The sequence below is a fragment of the Schistocerca nitens genome, chromosome 1 (genome assembly GCF_023898315.1).
Source record: "Schistocerca nitens isolate TAMUIC-IGC-003100 chromosome 1, iqSchNite1.1, whole genome shotgun sequence".
Taxonomy (NCBI): domain Eukaryota; kingdom Metazoa; phylum Arthropoda; class Insecta; order Orthoptera; family Acrididae; genus Schistocerca; species Schistocerca nitens.
In genome coordinates, this window is record NC_064614.1 from 663518832 (window position 1) to 663532826 (window position 13995).

At 41.7% G+C, this 13995-nt stretch overlaps 1 protein-coding gene across 1 annotated transcript in view; it reads left to right on the forward strand.

Moving 5' to 3' along the window:
* Positions 1 to 13995, forward strand: part of LOC126194578 (toll-like receptor 2) — a 121895-nt gene that overhangs the window by 31664 nt on the left and 76236 nt on the right. Inside the window, exons 4-5 of the mRNA XM_049932786.1 lie at positions 3898 to 4241; positions 10088 to 10272. Of these exons, the coding sequence (XP_049788743.1) occupies positions 3898 to 4241; positions 10088 to 10272 (529 nt within the window). The remainder of the gene's footprint in view (positions 1 to 3897; positions 4242 to 10087; positions 10273 to 13995) is intronic.

Below are 13995 nucleotides of genomic sequence, written 5' to 3' on the forward strand. Positions count from 1 at the left end.
GCAAAGCAAAATCTCTCTCTCTCTCTCTCTCTTTCTTTTTTTTTTTTTTTTTTTTTTTTCAAACGAGTGTCAGATATTCCTACAGGAGGTAGTACAGGTCAAAAGTATACGAAAAGTTCCCATAGATTGTCCGGAAGTCAGTACCTGTTCAGATATGTACCACCCTGTCGTCTCATTGCTGTCAGCCTGTTGTGAAGAAATAGACACCATAGGCAGCGATGCATGCAGTCACCATGCATCCTTACACATCTTTCAGCTTTTTTAGCTGTGAATCGCGTACTTTTTCAAACACACCTGACTACATAAGAATTGCGTCATATTCATCTGTCAAGCGCTGCTGTAGCTTTTGCACATTTTCAATGGCTTAGGCATATACCAATGCCTTGAAATGTCTCCAAAACCGGGTATCCAACGGATTCAGATCCGGTGACGGGGGCGCCATGATACCGGATCTACTCCACCAATCCGTCGCCTATCACCTATGAAAAGTTGCGGTGAGCTACTGTGGTACGATCCGCAGAAAATAAAGTAGTTCCTCTTCTTACTTAAATCACCATCTTTGATTTTCTTCGGTGCACAGACACTCAGGATCGGGCGGCAGACTGGGTAGTGAAGCGCTCGTGACGCGCAAATAGGCAGAAGGTAAAGGGAGAGTGGAGGCAGCGGCAGAGGAGAGGCGAAAGGAGCGATATTGAATGTGCGAAACAGTTTAATTCAAACAGAGAATACAGGCTGGGTAAGAAATAAGTAAATTGCAAAGTGACAGTTGGTGCCGAAAGAGAATTCCATGGAAACAGCAATTTGTGATAAGAAACAAACGAGAGTAGATCTCCGTTATTAAAAAAAAAAAATCCCTTACCCACAAATGTAATGCATCAAAGGACTGAAATAACACATCCTACTTACACTACATCTCCAGGTATCAAAGACCTGGAAAATCCTGTATGTATCTTGAACGTTTCAGCAGACGAATAAGACGATATATAAGACTTACTGATTTGCGAGTACAATGACTTTCTTACGGCAATTTCCAATCTTAGAGAAATAAATGTCCTTGAAGTAAGATTCCACCAGGCACAGTCATATACCAGTACTAAATGCGGTCACGAAATTTAGAGAGACATAAATATAAATTTCGTTATGTCCAAATATTAACATTTAATAGACTAATAATGATGGTAGAGCACTTTCCCGCGAAAGGCATAGGTCCACAATTCGAGTCTCGGTCCGGCACACAGTTTTAATCGGCCAGGAAGTTTCAGACTAATAACAGTTGTCTCATTTTACTTGTCGAGACATGCCGGTGTAACATGGTAATAAATAAACATTGTTATAACTTCTAGAGCCCCAATCAATCAGTAATTATATTATACTTGGCTCAGCATACCTGAATCAAACTCATTACTTTACCTACGACTTGGATGCCAAGTAAAGCAGTGATGTAACGAAATGCTATGTTACAAGACGGCTTTCTTTTCTTACAGCCTCGGATCGCTCGCAAAATTATAACCACAGTGAAAGTCTATTGAAGCTTTATACAGGTATGTTGTCCAGTGTCTCTAGTACGACCGTCTATCACACTATGTCGCACTTCTCAATTCTGAGTGCACAGTGAGCACGTAAAGATGCGCACCTGAGAAATTTCGCCTGATTTCATGCAGCCCACATAACATAACTGTCACGTGTTTCACTATTCTTGACAATTCGCGGGTGCATACTGCAAATGCAGCGTTTCGGATTGGAAGTGTTTGATATGAACCATAAAGCTCAGACTTGGCTCCCTGTGCTTTTCACCTCTTCGTTCACAAGAATCACTGGTACATCGTCATAGCATTTTGACACAGATAACAAGCTGGTGTCCAGTGTAGAGAATTGGCGGAAGTCACAGGCGGCTACCTTCAATGACAATGGTATTGGAGAGTTGGTACCAAATGTCTAAATCAGACCAGTGACTACGTAGAGAAGTAGCTGGAAGGTGTAGCTAAACGTTGCAAATAAAATATGTTTGAGTTGCACTGTTGTTTCGATTTCGGGACCGATCGGAGGAAAAAAAAAAAAACAAACCTCGCATATGACTCATTGAGCCATGGAATATTAAATGCAGTTGTATAGTCTTCAAAAGTAAAACGGCCCATATTTCAGCAGGTATTTGCTTACCTACATCTATATACATGCTCCGCAAGGTACTGCATAGTACATAGAGGAGAATACCGCGGGCTACTAGCAGTCATATTCTCTCCTGTTCCACTCCAAAATAGAGCGAGGGACAAAACGACTCTCTATATGCCACTACACAAGACCTAATTTCTCTTAGTCTATCCTCATGGTCCTTACGCGAAAGGTATGTTGTGGCAGTACAATCGTTCTTCAGCTGGCTCTAAATTTCTTCAAGAGTGCATTGCGAAAAGGACGTCGGGGACTCAAACTTGAATTCACGAAGACTTTCCATATTGCTGATCGAAACTACCAGGAACAAATCGAGCATCACACCTCTGAACTGCTTTGATGTCTTGCTTTAATCCGACCTGGTGGGGGAAAATATGAACGTATGTTCATTTGGCTTTACTGATTGGTATTCAATGTTTCATCTACCACACATTGTAAGCTGTATTTTTATCAAGGTGTGCCCTAAGGAAGTGAAATGTTGATGGCAAACAGTTACGGCAATAAGAGAACAGAAGCTTTTGAAATTGACCCAAGAATACTTAAATTACATGAATATGTCGTGCAGCAAAAAAGATACTGACTCTATTGGCACAACCTGATTAAAAAAAGCGATCTCGAGATCGTGAATTTGGGAGTGGAGAGAAGTACAAGAGGCAAAAGTTGTTGGGGGAGACCAAGGGTTGTTCACAGTAAGCAGGTTCAAACGAATGAAGGCTGCAGTAATTATTCAGAGGTAAAGAGACTTGCACAGTATAAACTAGCGCAGAGAAAAGCAGTACTGCAGTCTTGCATCTAAGGACCACAACAACAACACCTATCAGTTACCTGTTAGAGGCCGGCCGAAGTGGCCGTGCGGTTCTAGGCGCTGCAGTCTGGAACCGCGAGACCGCTACGGTCGCAGGTTCGAATCCTGCCTCGGGCATGGATGTGCGTGCTGTCCTTAGGTTAATTCGGTTTAACTAGTTCTAAATTCTAGGGGACTAATGACCTCAGAAGTTGAGTCCCATAGTGCTCAGAGCCATTTGAACCAACCTGTTAGAGGAAGTCATTGAAAAACTACAGCCGCTTCCTAAGGTAAGAGAAAGAAACGTTTATTATTGTAGGCCTAAAGTTATCTAGTATTGGTTCATTAAGTAGATAAATAACACAAAATATGGAACATACACACAACTGCAAGGTCGATTAGCAATGTCCTCCTGACCAGAACTAGAAACCAGACCTTGGTTTACCGAATAAGCTCTTTGTCATTGCAATATCTCGGTATAACTGTACCCATTCTCACACATTAAGTTCTGCAAAGACCCCTCCTACTATCTAAACGTCACGGGAGTTCTTGTGGATACCTTGCTGCAGTACACTTGCTGAAAGTAAGATATTGCATAGAAACGGCTTAGTCGCAGCTTAAGAAATCGTTTCTAGAATTAATCTTTGTACTGGAGAGCATGCTCCTACAAAATTTTGCTTCCTTTAGCTGTGCTATTACCATCTGAACCATCCAGTTATGTCTGCATAAAGCCAATGTCTTTGGCTTCCGGCTGGAAGTAGTATAAAATTGTAATGGATGACTTGTTCACCGGTAAATTCATAAACAGGAAACGACGTCGCACAAGTAGTCTTTTATTGATAGCATTTCTGCCCTTTCAGATTCCGTACTAAAGACTTCCCGCTCCCTTCCGTCAGCCATTAAAATGATTGTTTGTGGAAAGTTAGCTGCGCTTACTGGTGTTGCAGGCAACAACTAAAAGAAGACTGTATTGAGAAGGTCATCTTCTTGACGGATATCATCCATGCAGCCTACAATTGGACGTTCACCAACGACGACTTCTGGCCGTTCCTGTTGCGGCGCTTTGTGGGCGAACTGGGAGCTGAGTTGACGCATCTGTCGTTGGGCTCTTCAGATTTACTGACCGCCATCCCAGTCAGTTTTCTAACACAACATCTCTCCCCTGATCTGCACATGAGAGTGCTGAAGCTGGCGGATATGACGATTGGCCAGCTGGAGAAACCTCTCCTTATAATGCCCACACTGCATGAACTGAGTCTACCCGACGACAACATTAGTCGCGTCAGCGAAGGTAAGGCGCTTCTTCATTTGTGTAACTTTATAAAGGCATGTAAATCATCATGTACACGTAGCTGGTATGCCTGTGCAGGCGTAGCAAACATTATGGCGTGAAGAAATAAGCAGTTATTCCAACAAGACGCTCTATTGCTGTGGCTGAAACACCTCTGGAGCCGTGAAGGTGCGGTGTCAACGGTCGAACTCGGCTGCTTTTTTCAGACCTTCACTACCTGCTCGTGCCCAGGGTCATCTACATCGGAATGACGCAGTGGCTCTTGTACGTTAGGTAGCCAGTTGAAACCTGGAGGTGGAAGAACTTTACCGGTAAGCGTAGTGGACGTGGTTTCGTCCATTTCCCAAACTATGAATCAATGTAAGAGAATCATTAAAATTTATTTGTCATATTATGATTTATAGCTCAATAGATAACGTAAGACGTGCTGAATTTGGCAAGCAAGAAAAGGACTAAATTTCATGTAGCTATTTCCTGTAGCTATTTCCTGTGGAATTAAAATTACATATGTACTACGAAATCTAGCTCTACATTTGATTTTAATGCTATTACAACTTTAAAATATTTCTCATATAATATTTCTGATGTAGACAAGACGGGATGCTGATGTGATTATTAGATCCGAAGATGATACAGAGAGATCGGAACTAAGATATTTAAAAAAAATGTGCAGCTGGAACTGAAAAATAAATGATATACTAGAATTGTTTTAAATATCAGCACAATATCTATTCTCTCGCGACGAATGTGACGGTTGTAATGAGAGTGAGGTATTACTTTCAAGCTTTAAATTTTCTGTACCACATTCTGGTGGTACGTAATGCCGCAGCAATCACCAAGGAAATGCTCTCTGGTGTTAACATCTCACGGAACTGTTTCCTTGATGCTCTAGAATAGACACGATAGCTACTCTACACACTTGTTCACCTAAAGAAACACTACCGGCACACACATCAAACAAGTCCTTGGCTTCAATCGGTATACACAAAACCAGTTACACTTATCCATATTATTTCACTGAGACATATTGTCCCTGAAATTAAAAACAGTTCGCACCCAAGAGTTCTGACTAAGATTTTTTCGAGGTTTCCTTTGGTTGTAATGCAAATTTTCTGCCTGGAAATTCACTCACACATATTCTCATTTGGGACTCCGTCTGCCCCACTAACAGATCGTTTGATATTTGTCTGAAAGGTGGTTGACTGTCGTGAGTCATTACTCTGCCTTTAGGGGCATGGAATAAAAGGTACTGTATGAGAAACACGCACGCGTTGACTCACTTCCAGCCTGTTCGGATATCTGGCTAAAAACGTAGAAGTGCTACAGCAGCCTGCCCTGCTCTCACTAGTTCGGAAAGAAAGATGTGCACACAAATTTTGGTTTGTGAATAGGACAATGGGCAACATTTTGTAGAACTGGTTTTGCGTATTCGGAATTCCTCGGTTCCGATCAAGTTCTGTGAATGCAGGAGCGAATAGTAGGCTTCCATACACATCTAATTGGGAATTTCTCTACACTAATACCACATTGCCTAGCAAACGGTTAGACAGAGCCGCTTCGGAGTAATGGGGTGGGTCTCATTTCACTCTTTACAACAAAGAAAACGAAAAGTTTTGTCACAACTAAGCCACTGAATTTACTCTGTGCACTCGTAGACATTTCATATACAGAAGGTTTTCAGTTTTCTTCTGGAACATATTGACTCAGAATTAAATTATAAATAGCTACTGTCTACCAAAACTGTTTTCTGGAAGATAATCCTTGGCTATAACGTAAATAGCAGAACTGGAAACCCCTCTCAAATAATCCTTCAGCACCAGTACCAATTCACTTTGTATTTGGCTGGTCTACAAAGGATTATTACTTGAACAGTCCTTCGCTCTACCTAGCAAATGAAAAATATATTTAACAAACTCACACACACACACACACACACACACACACACACACACACACACACACACAAATGTAGTTCCTGAGGAAGAACTGCCATTACCAGCAACAAAGGCTGTGGAGTGGAAGGGGCAAGGGGTTGTGAACGAGTAATGATAATTTAGCAGGGATACCATTTATAACAACACTACTACTGCAAAATCACTGCACTATCAAGTTGTTGTTGTTGTTGTGGTCTTCAGTCCTGAGACTGGTTTGATGCAGCTCTCCATGCTACTCTATCCTGTGCAAGCTCCTTCATCTCCTAGTGACTACTGCAACCTACATCCTTCTGAATCTGCTTAGTGTATTCATCTCTTGGTTTCCCTCTACGATTTTTACCCTCCACGCTACCATCAAATACTAAATTGGTGATCCCTTGATGCCTCAGAACATGTCCCACTAACCGATCCCTTCTTCTAGTCACGTTGTGCCACAAACTTCTCCCCAATCCTATTTAGTACCTCCTCATTAGTTATGTGATCTACCCATCTAATCTTCAGCATTCTTCTGTAGCACCACATTTCAAAAGCTTCTATTCTCTTCTTGTCCAAACTATTTATCGTTCATGTTTCACTTCCATACATGGCTACACTCCATACAAATACTTTCAGAAATGACTTCCTGACACTTAAATCTACACTCGATGTTAATAAATTTCTCTTCTTCAGAAACGCTTTCCTAGCCATTACCAGTCTACATTATATATCCTCTCTACTTCGACCATCATCAGTTATTTTGCTCCCCAAATAGCAAAACTCCTTTACTACTTTAAGTGTCTCATTTCCTAATCTAATTCCCTCAGCATCACCCGATTTAATTCGACTACATTCCATTATCTTCGCTTTGCTTTTGTTGATGTTCATCTTATATCCTCCTTTCAAGACACTATCCATTCCGTTCAACTGTTCTTCCAAGTCCTTTGCTGTCTCTGACAGAATTACAATGTCATCGGCGAACCTCAAAGTTTTTATTTCTTCTCCATGGATTTTAATACCTACTCCAAATTTGTCTTTTGTTTCCTTCACTGCTTGCTCAATATACAGATTGAATAACATCGGGGAGAGGTTAAACACTGTCCGACTCCCTTCCCAACCACTGCTTCCCTTTCGTGTCCCTCGACTCTTGTAACTGCCATCTGGTTTCTGTACAAATTGTAAATAGCCTTTCGCTCCCTGTATTTTACCAGTGTCACCTTCAGAATTTGGAAGAGAGTATTCCAGTCAACACTGTCAAAAGCTTTCTGTAAGTCCACAAATGCTAGAGATGTAGGTTTGCCTTTCCTTAATCTAGCTTCTAAGATAAGTCGTAGGGTCAGTATTGCCTCACGTGTTCCAATATTTCTACGGAATCCAAACTGATCTTCCCCGAGGTCGGTTTCTACTAGTTTTTCCATTCTTCTGTAAAGAATTCGCGTTAGAATTCAAGATAAACTGCCCTAAAATGATTACGAGAGACGTTCAGTAAGGAATGCAATGCATTTTTTCTTAAAGCAAGTTGGTTTTATTCAGGATTCCAATACGTCATATTATTCCCCACTCTTTTAACTACAAAACCCTACTTCTCATCAAAATGCAACGACCTCACGCTACCTTACTGGGAGGGCCTCTAGGCTCGCATGGTACAACTTTACTTGTCGACGAAGGAACCAACGTCTTGCTGCATCAGTAACCTCTGTCATCCAAGTACTGCTTCCTGCGGAGTGCATCCTTCATTGGACCAAAGAGAAGTCACCGTTTTATCGCCTGTTTTCCTTGTTTGTTTCTGTTTTCCTTGTTTGTTTCTGTTTTCCTTGTTTGTTTCTGTTTTCCTTGTTTGTTTCTGTTTTCCTTGTTTGTTTCTGTTCTCATTATGTTTTTTAACTTTTCTGTAGGCTGTAGAGCAGCATATTACGCTGCTGCCAGCCCCCCCCCCCCCCCAATCTTGAGGGGGAATTGAAATACAAGAAAGAAAGAAAAAACAAAGAATAATCAAATAGTTAACACTAAATACTCAGTCAGAGAATAATCAGCAAGGTAACACTATATCACTAATCTAAAAGCCATAACATAATGTTGCCATTAAAACTGATATTGTACAAAATAGATGAAACACAATCAACTAGAGACACCGTAATACTGGCTGAAGCCAAAATATTATGCTAATTGAAAACCTTCCTTGCATACACATACTTCATTCCACAACATGAATAACATGAGATCAAAAGAGTATGAGAAACTCTTAACATAACTAAACCTCGATCCTGGAAGGTATCGTGATACCATATTAAAAAACTAAGAATGCGAGAACAATGTTTCATCAGAGCAGACACGAATCTGCATGAAGGGCTTCCAAGTGTAACAATGAGACTTAACAAGGCAGGAGAGGCCCCTATGGTAACAATATTGTCTTTGCAATCGGCTGTAGTACGTAGTGAGCAATCAGCAACACCGTTTCAAAATACAAAAAGCACACAACTAAATACATCTGTTGTGTTAAGCCATTCCCCGCGTTAAACCATGAAATGCATAAGAAGTTTCAAAGATGGCTAACTTCCAACTGAAAAGTTTGACAGTTTCCTTAAGCAATCCTGTGTGCCGGACACACTGTACTAATCAGCGCCACGTCTGTGCACTGTAGGCACGGTCTGCCCGGGAACCAGCAGAACACCGTCCGGCCCACTCTTCATGTGTTCGTACCGCCCCCTCTATGTTGACAAACGCAGCTGCCAACGAGTTTCGCCGGCGCATGTTTCCAGACTAGGCGACCCCGCTGATCCCCGACAGACTGACTTTTCGTCATTCTGGCCTCCAGCTTGATGATTTCGGGTGACCTTTGCAGAAACTCTGTTCTTGATACAGGTGGCCCTCTGTCCACCCTCTTCCCACCCTCCTCCCTCTGATCATCCGAGTGAAATGCTGTCACCTTGACGCCACCTGCTGGATAGAGGTGGAAATAATTCTGAGTCGCGTAATCACGGTACAGGGTAAAGGGCAACATGGTCCCAAAAACAAAAATAGTTACCTCCTTTCTGCAAAAGGTTATCGATGGTTTTTCCTTTGTTGTAAGCAAATGATACAACTGCTTATCCTCTCCCCTTCTGTTGCACTAAAAGCTGGCCTGGTATATGAATAAAACAAACAAGGTTCTGTACTGGAATGGATCTGCAACAGCCCGCTCTTCAAGCTGAGAACAGAAAGTTAAAAAAGTATAATATTTTATCCATCTTTTGTGCGACTCATTGTTGATTATTTTAGTAAGTAAAAAAGGAGCATGTTTAAATTAATACAGATCCACCTTCAGTTTTGGGGGACGTACCTTGGCTGTAGTTCAGATTTCATCATTGGAAATCTTCTCTCAAATATTTCCAATTGTGATCATCTCTGTCCCGCTACCAGCTCGCCTGGTGTCTGGCTGGGAAGTCTCTGACTCTACAATGGGTCATTACCCCTAGAAACCCGTTCTCTATGTTAGGTTCTGAGAACAGAAAGCAAATAAAAAGCACTAAAATATTACACTACGAATGACATACTAACGTAATAAATCACGTCCTGTTATCAACACAGAGCATAGCAATAAAATATACTTCTGAAAGTGAATTAGACATGTACTAACACTGGAAAGTAAAAGAAGGTTGTGAGGCCGTATACGTATAACATTTTATAAATCTTACAAGACAATCTCTCACTTAAATCGGTTCCATTCTAATGCGGCTAAATTTAAATAATGCATTAAATGTGACAAAGAATAACGTCATTCATCTAATTCTATAGAAAGCGTTGTGGAAGATCGCAATTACAATGTCATTTTCAAAGATGAATGTTGGGGCTACAGAAGCCACTGAAAGGGGACATTTGTGTAGAATGAGAGATGTTGTGTTATGTTTGATTAGGAGGTTTTAGTAACACAGAACATGGTGCTTCATTGGACCACAGCTGCGCTCGAGGGCGTACCCTGGTTGCTGAAGCTGGACCTCTCTGGCAACGAGTTGGAGGAACTGCCACAGCTGTTGCCTGCGAGACTAGAGAACCTCAATGTCTCCCGCAATAGGATGATTGCTCTCAACGCCAGACTGCCTCAGTCACTCATCATCCTCAACGTTTCCTTCAACAATCTAGAGGCAAGTACAGTCCTTGTCTGACATACTCGCAGTATCAGAACACTTTATAAACATAAACTAGTGTCAGCACAGTTTATCAGCACTCATAATGGGGAACGTGCATAAACCACAAAACATTGTAATGATAAACACCACTTTTAAATCAGGCTGATCATCTGCGGTAGTTCAATGCGGTCGTTTAATTATATTTGCAGTTAACTGCTCTGAGAAACGCAACATGAAATATACTGTAAATTAGGATACATTAACTACTTGAGGACTTTCTCACGCAAAATTGAAATTAAGTATATTCTGTCAACAGTTATCGATAACGAGCACAAAGGGAGTGGGGGAATTGGTCTGATTGCGTGCGATATATTTTACAATAATTCACAACTGACCTGTTAAATATTAAACATAACAAAACATAGTTAAAATATTGTTGCTGGCCAGCCTTGTTTGCTCTGAATTGGGAGTTCAACCTGTAAACAAATCAGAATACGTAATTCTGAGAGAATTACGAATTTCATTTAACAACTATGAACTCTGTGATTTTATAACTATTTTAAAAATGAAACATTTATTATGCGAAGTTGAAAATATAAAATTACACCGCTTCCTTGAAGACGACTTGCCCCACTAACTGCATTACCGTTTGTGGAAATTGCAACATCAAGAATAAAACGCATGAATTCAATTAATTTAATACCACATGTTAGGTACATGACAAGTAACAAATGATTACCTTTTCAAATCTGTACATGTCCTTTGAGCCCTACTATTCAGCATGTCGTGTGGCCACCATGCTCTGCAATCACAGTTGTCATACCGCGTGGCAGTGAATCAATAAAGTTCTGAATATGTTCCTGAGGGATTTCCCTCCGCGCAGTTTGTATCCGAGTCCACAAATCCGTAACACCAGTTACTGGAGGACCGTGACGCTCCAGGTGTCGACCAACCATATCCCAGACATGTTCGATGGGCGACATGTCTGGCGAGCGTGCAGGTCAGGGAAGCAACGGTACCCGTTCCTCTTTGAAGAAGGCCTGTACATTCCTCGCAATATGTGGCCGGGCATTGTCCTGTTGAAATGTGGCCTGTGGAGATGCCTGAAGCAGGGGGAGTACCTCAGGCTCCACAACCTTCGTTAGGTACCGATTGCTGTTCAAAGTTCCCTCAATACATACGAGGCGAGATGGTTGTTGTAACGAATGGCGCCCCAAACGGTCACACCTGGCGTCCACTATGCTGCTCCAAAATGCAGCCCTCCAGGTTGCACTCACCACGGTACCGCCGAACAAGTATGCGGCCGTCACTGTAGGACACGTTGAAGCGGGACTCATCCGAACAGATTACATGTTGCCACTCAGCACCCCAGTGAGGGTGTTCAAGAGCCCATTGCAGTTGAAGGAACTTGTGGTTTATGGACAATGGAAACCGAAGTAAAAACATGCGTGCAACCAGTCCAACCGGCAACAGACGGCAACAAACCGTCGATGCAGACATATTCACACCTGTTTCTGTGGTCCAGCGACGAGCCAACACTGTGGATGACGCTGTACGGTCAGTATTGACCATGCGGACAAGATGAAAGTCATCCCGTGCTCTGGTCATGTTCCGTGGTCCAGTTCCTGCTTGTCGCTGCGTACGACTTTCCTCTATCCACTGCTTCCACACACGCATTGTCGTAGCAGCATGCCCTGTGCGAGCCGATATGTCACGTATGACAACCCCGTTTCCCGGAGACTGATCGTTCTCCCCCGTTAGAACTCACCCACATGTCGATATGACTCCCTTTGACGTCGCCGAGGCATACTGGCACTCAGTGTATTGTTTCCACCTTGTGTGACAGCTCTGCACCTACTACACTAGGCGCAACACCGATCCTGGCTCTGCTCGGCCTACGTGTACCCCATCTCGCTGCAAAACGTATCACGTATTGCTTGCACACCCGTCGCCACTTCAACCAAGTGTGGCGCTGTTCGGGTAATTCCTTCTCGGTGCTACACCTTTCACAAACGACAGTGTAGTTAGTTAGTTAGTCAGTTACGTGTTCCATTGATCAATCTCGCCGGGACTGCTGTGATGTGGAACGTGTCAAGTGTATAAGAAGTGCACACATTAATCGAGATTCTTTACTTTAAAAAAAAGCATAGAATTTTTATTACCTTCTCCATTCCCTTAAATGGCACAAAATGCATATACAGGGCGTTTCATAATGAATGTACGGGTTCTAAGGCTTTTAGCATTTACTACATTCAACTTACAGTTATAAATAATACATCAAATGAAAGTGCAGCTGAAACAGTTTTTCTTACAAGTGTTCACTTAGGTGAAATGTCAAGTCATCACCGAAGACGACACGACCCAGAATATCTTCATCGTCATGCAGCAACGTTTCGTTTGCAAAACTGACACATAAACCGTACGCGGTGGTCTTCTTACAGCTTGTAACAACTGCAGACGATAAGGATGTAGTTGTAAGCGTCTCCTTAAACGTCTCCACAATCACTGGAAATGCTAAATCACGACTAGCCATCCGAACTGATTTCTTGCTGCTACGCGTGAAAGTCTCTCACTCGTTCGACACGTCCTTCAGTCACTCTTGGTCGTTTCAGTCTCTTCCCTTTGCGTACAGGTATATAAACAAAACTGTTTGAGTTGCTCTTTTATTTGATGTATTATTTATATTTGTAAGGTGGACGTAATAAATGCTACAAAGCCTTAAAACCCGTATGTTCATTTTGAAACACACTGTGTTATACCTACAGATTTGTTATTCTTTTCCAAGAATTCATATATGATATAGAAGGAGCTGTCAAGCAGATACTATTTCAGTTTATTTTTGAAACTATTACTGCTGCCTGTCAGACATTTTATTTCGTCTGGTAATTTATAGAAAAGTTTTACAGCAGCATATTTTAGCCTTTCTGTGCCAAAGATAGGTTAAGCAGAGAATAGTGAAAGTACCTTCTGTAATTGCTAAAGTTTTATGATAGCAAAATAACCTTACGCAGAATAAAACCTAGTGCAACTGCATTATTAAAAAGATACCAACAAAGACATGAACAAGATGTCACCATCTAAATATTAACGCAAGAAATTTCTCATTAAGAGTTCACTATACCTGGTGACTACTAACACAATGAAGAATCTTTGCCTGACTGTACATAAAAATACATATGAACTGAAGTCCCCCTTCATGTTTCTGTCTGTGTGTTCGGACTAATCTCAGGAACTACTGTAGGGATTTTGATGCTGTTTTCACTAGACTCATTTACAAGGAAGGTTTGCGTATATTATCCATAAATATTTACTGCAAACTAGATGAAACATGATGGATTAAAGTCTCCCACCACTGTGAAAAAGACACCATTGCCGTCAAGTAGTTTTACAGAGAGTAAACTACGACATTGACCCCTTAATCAGCTTGCATTTATCGCCAATTTCTCGGCCAGAGCAGTCCCAAGCGATTGGAAAAAAGCGCAGGTGACTCCTGAGCAAAAGAAGGATAAAACAGCGGACCCGCAGAAATACGGACCACTGTCCTTAAATCAGGTTTGCTGCTGAATACTCGGACATGTTCTCATATCGAGCAGAATAAATTCTCTTGAGACAGAGAAGCTTCAGTCCTCCAAATCAGCACGAATTTTGAAAGCATAGATTGTTCGAAACTCAGCTTGCCTCTTTCTCACGTGATATCCTGCTGATAATGGATGAAAAGCAACAGGCACCAAACATATT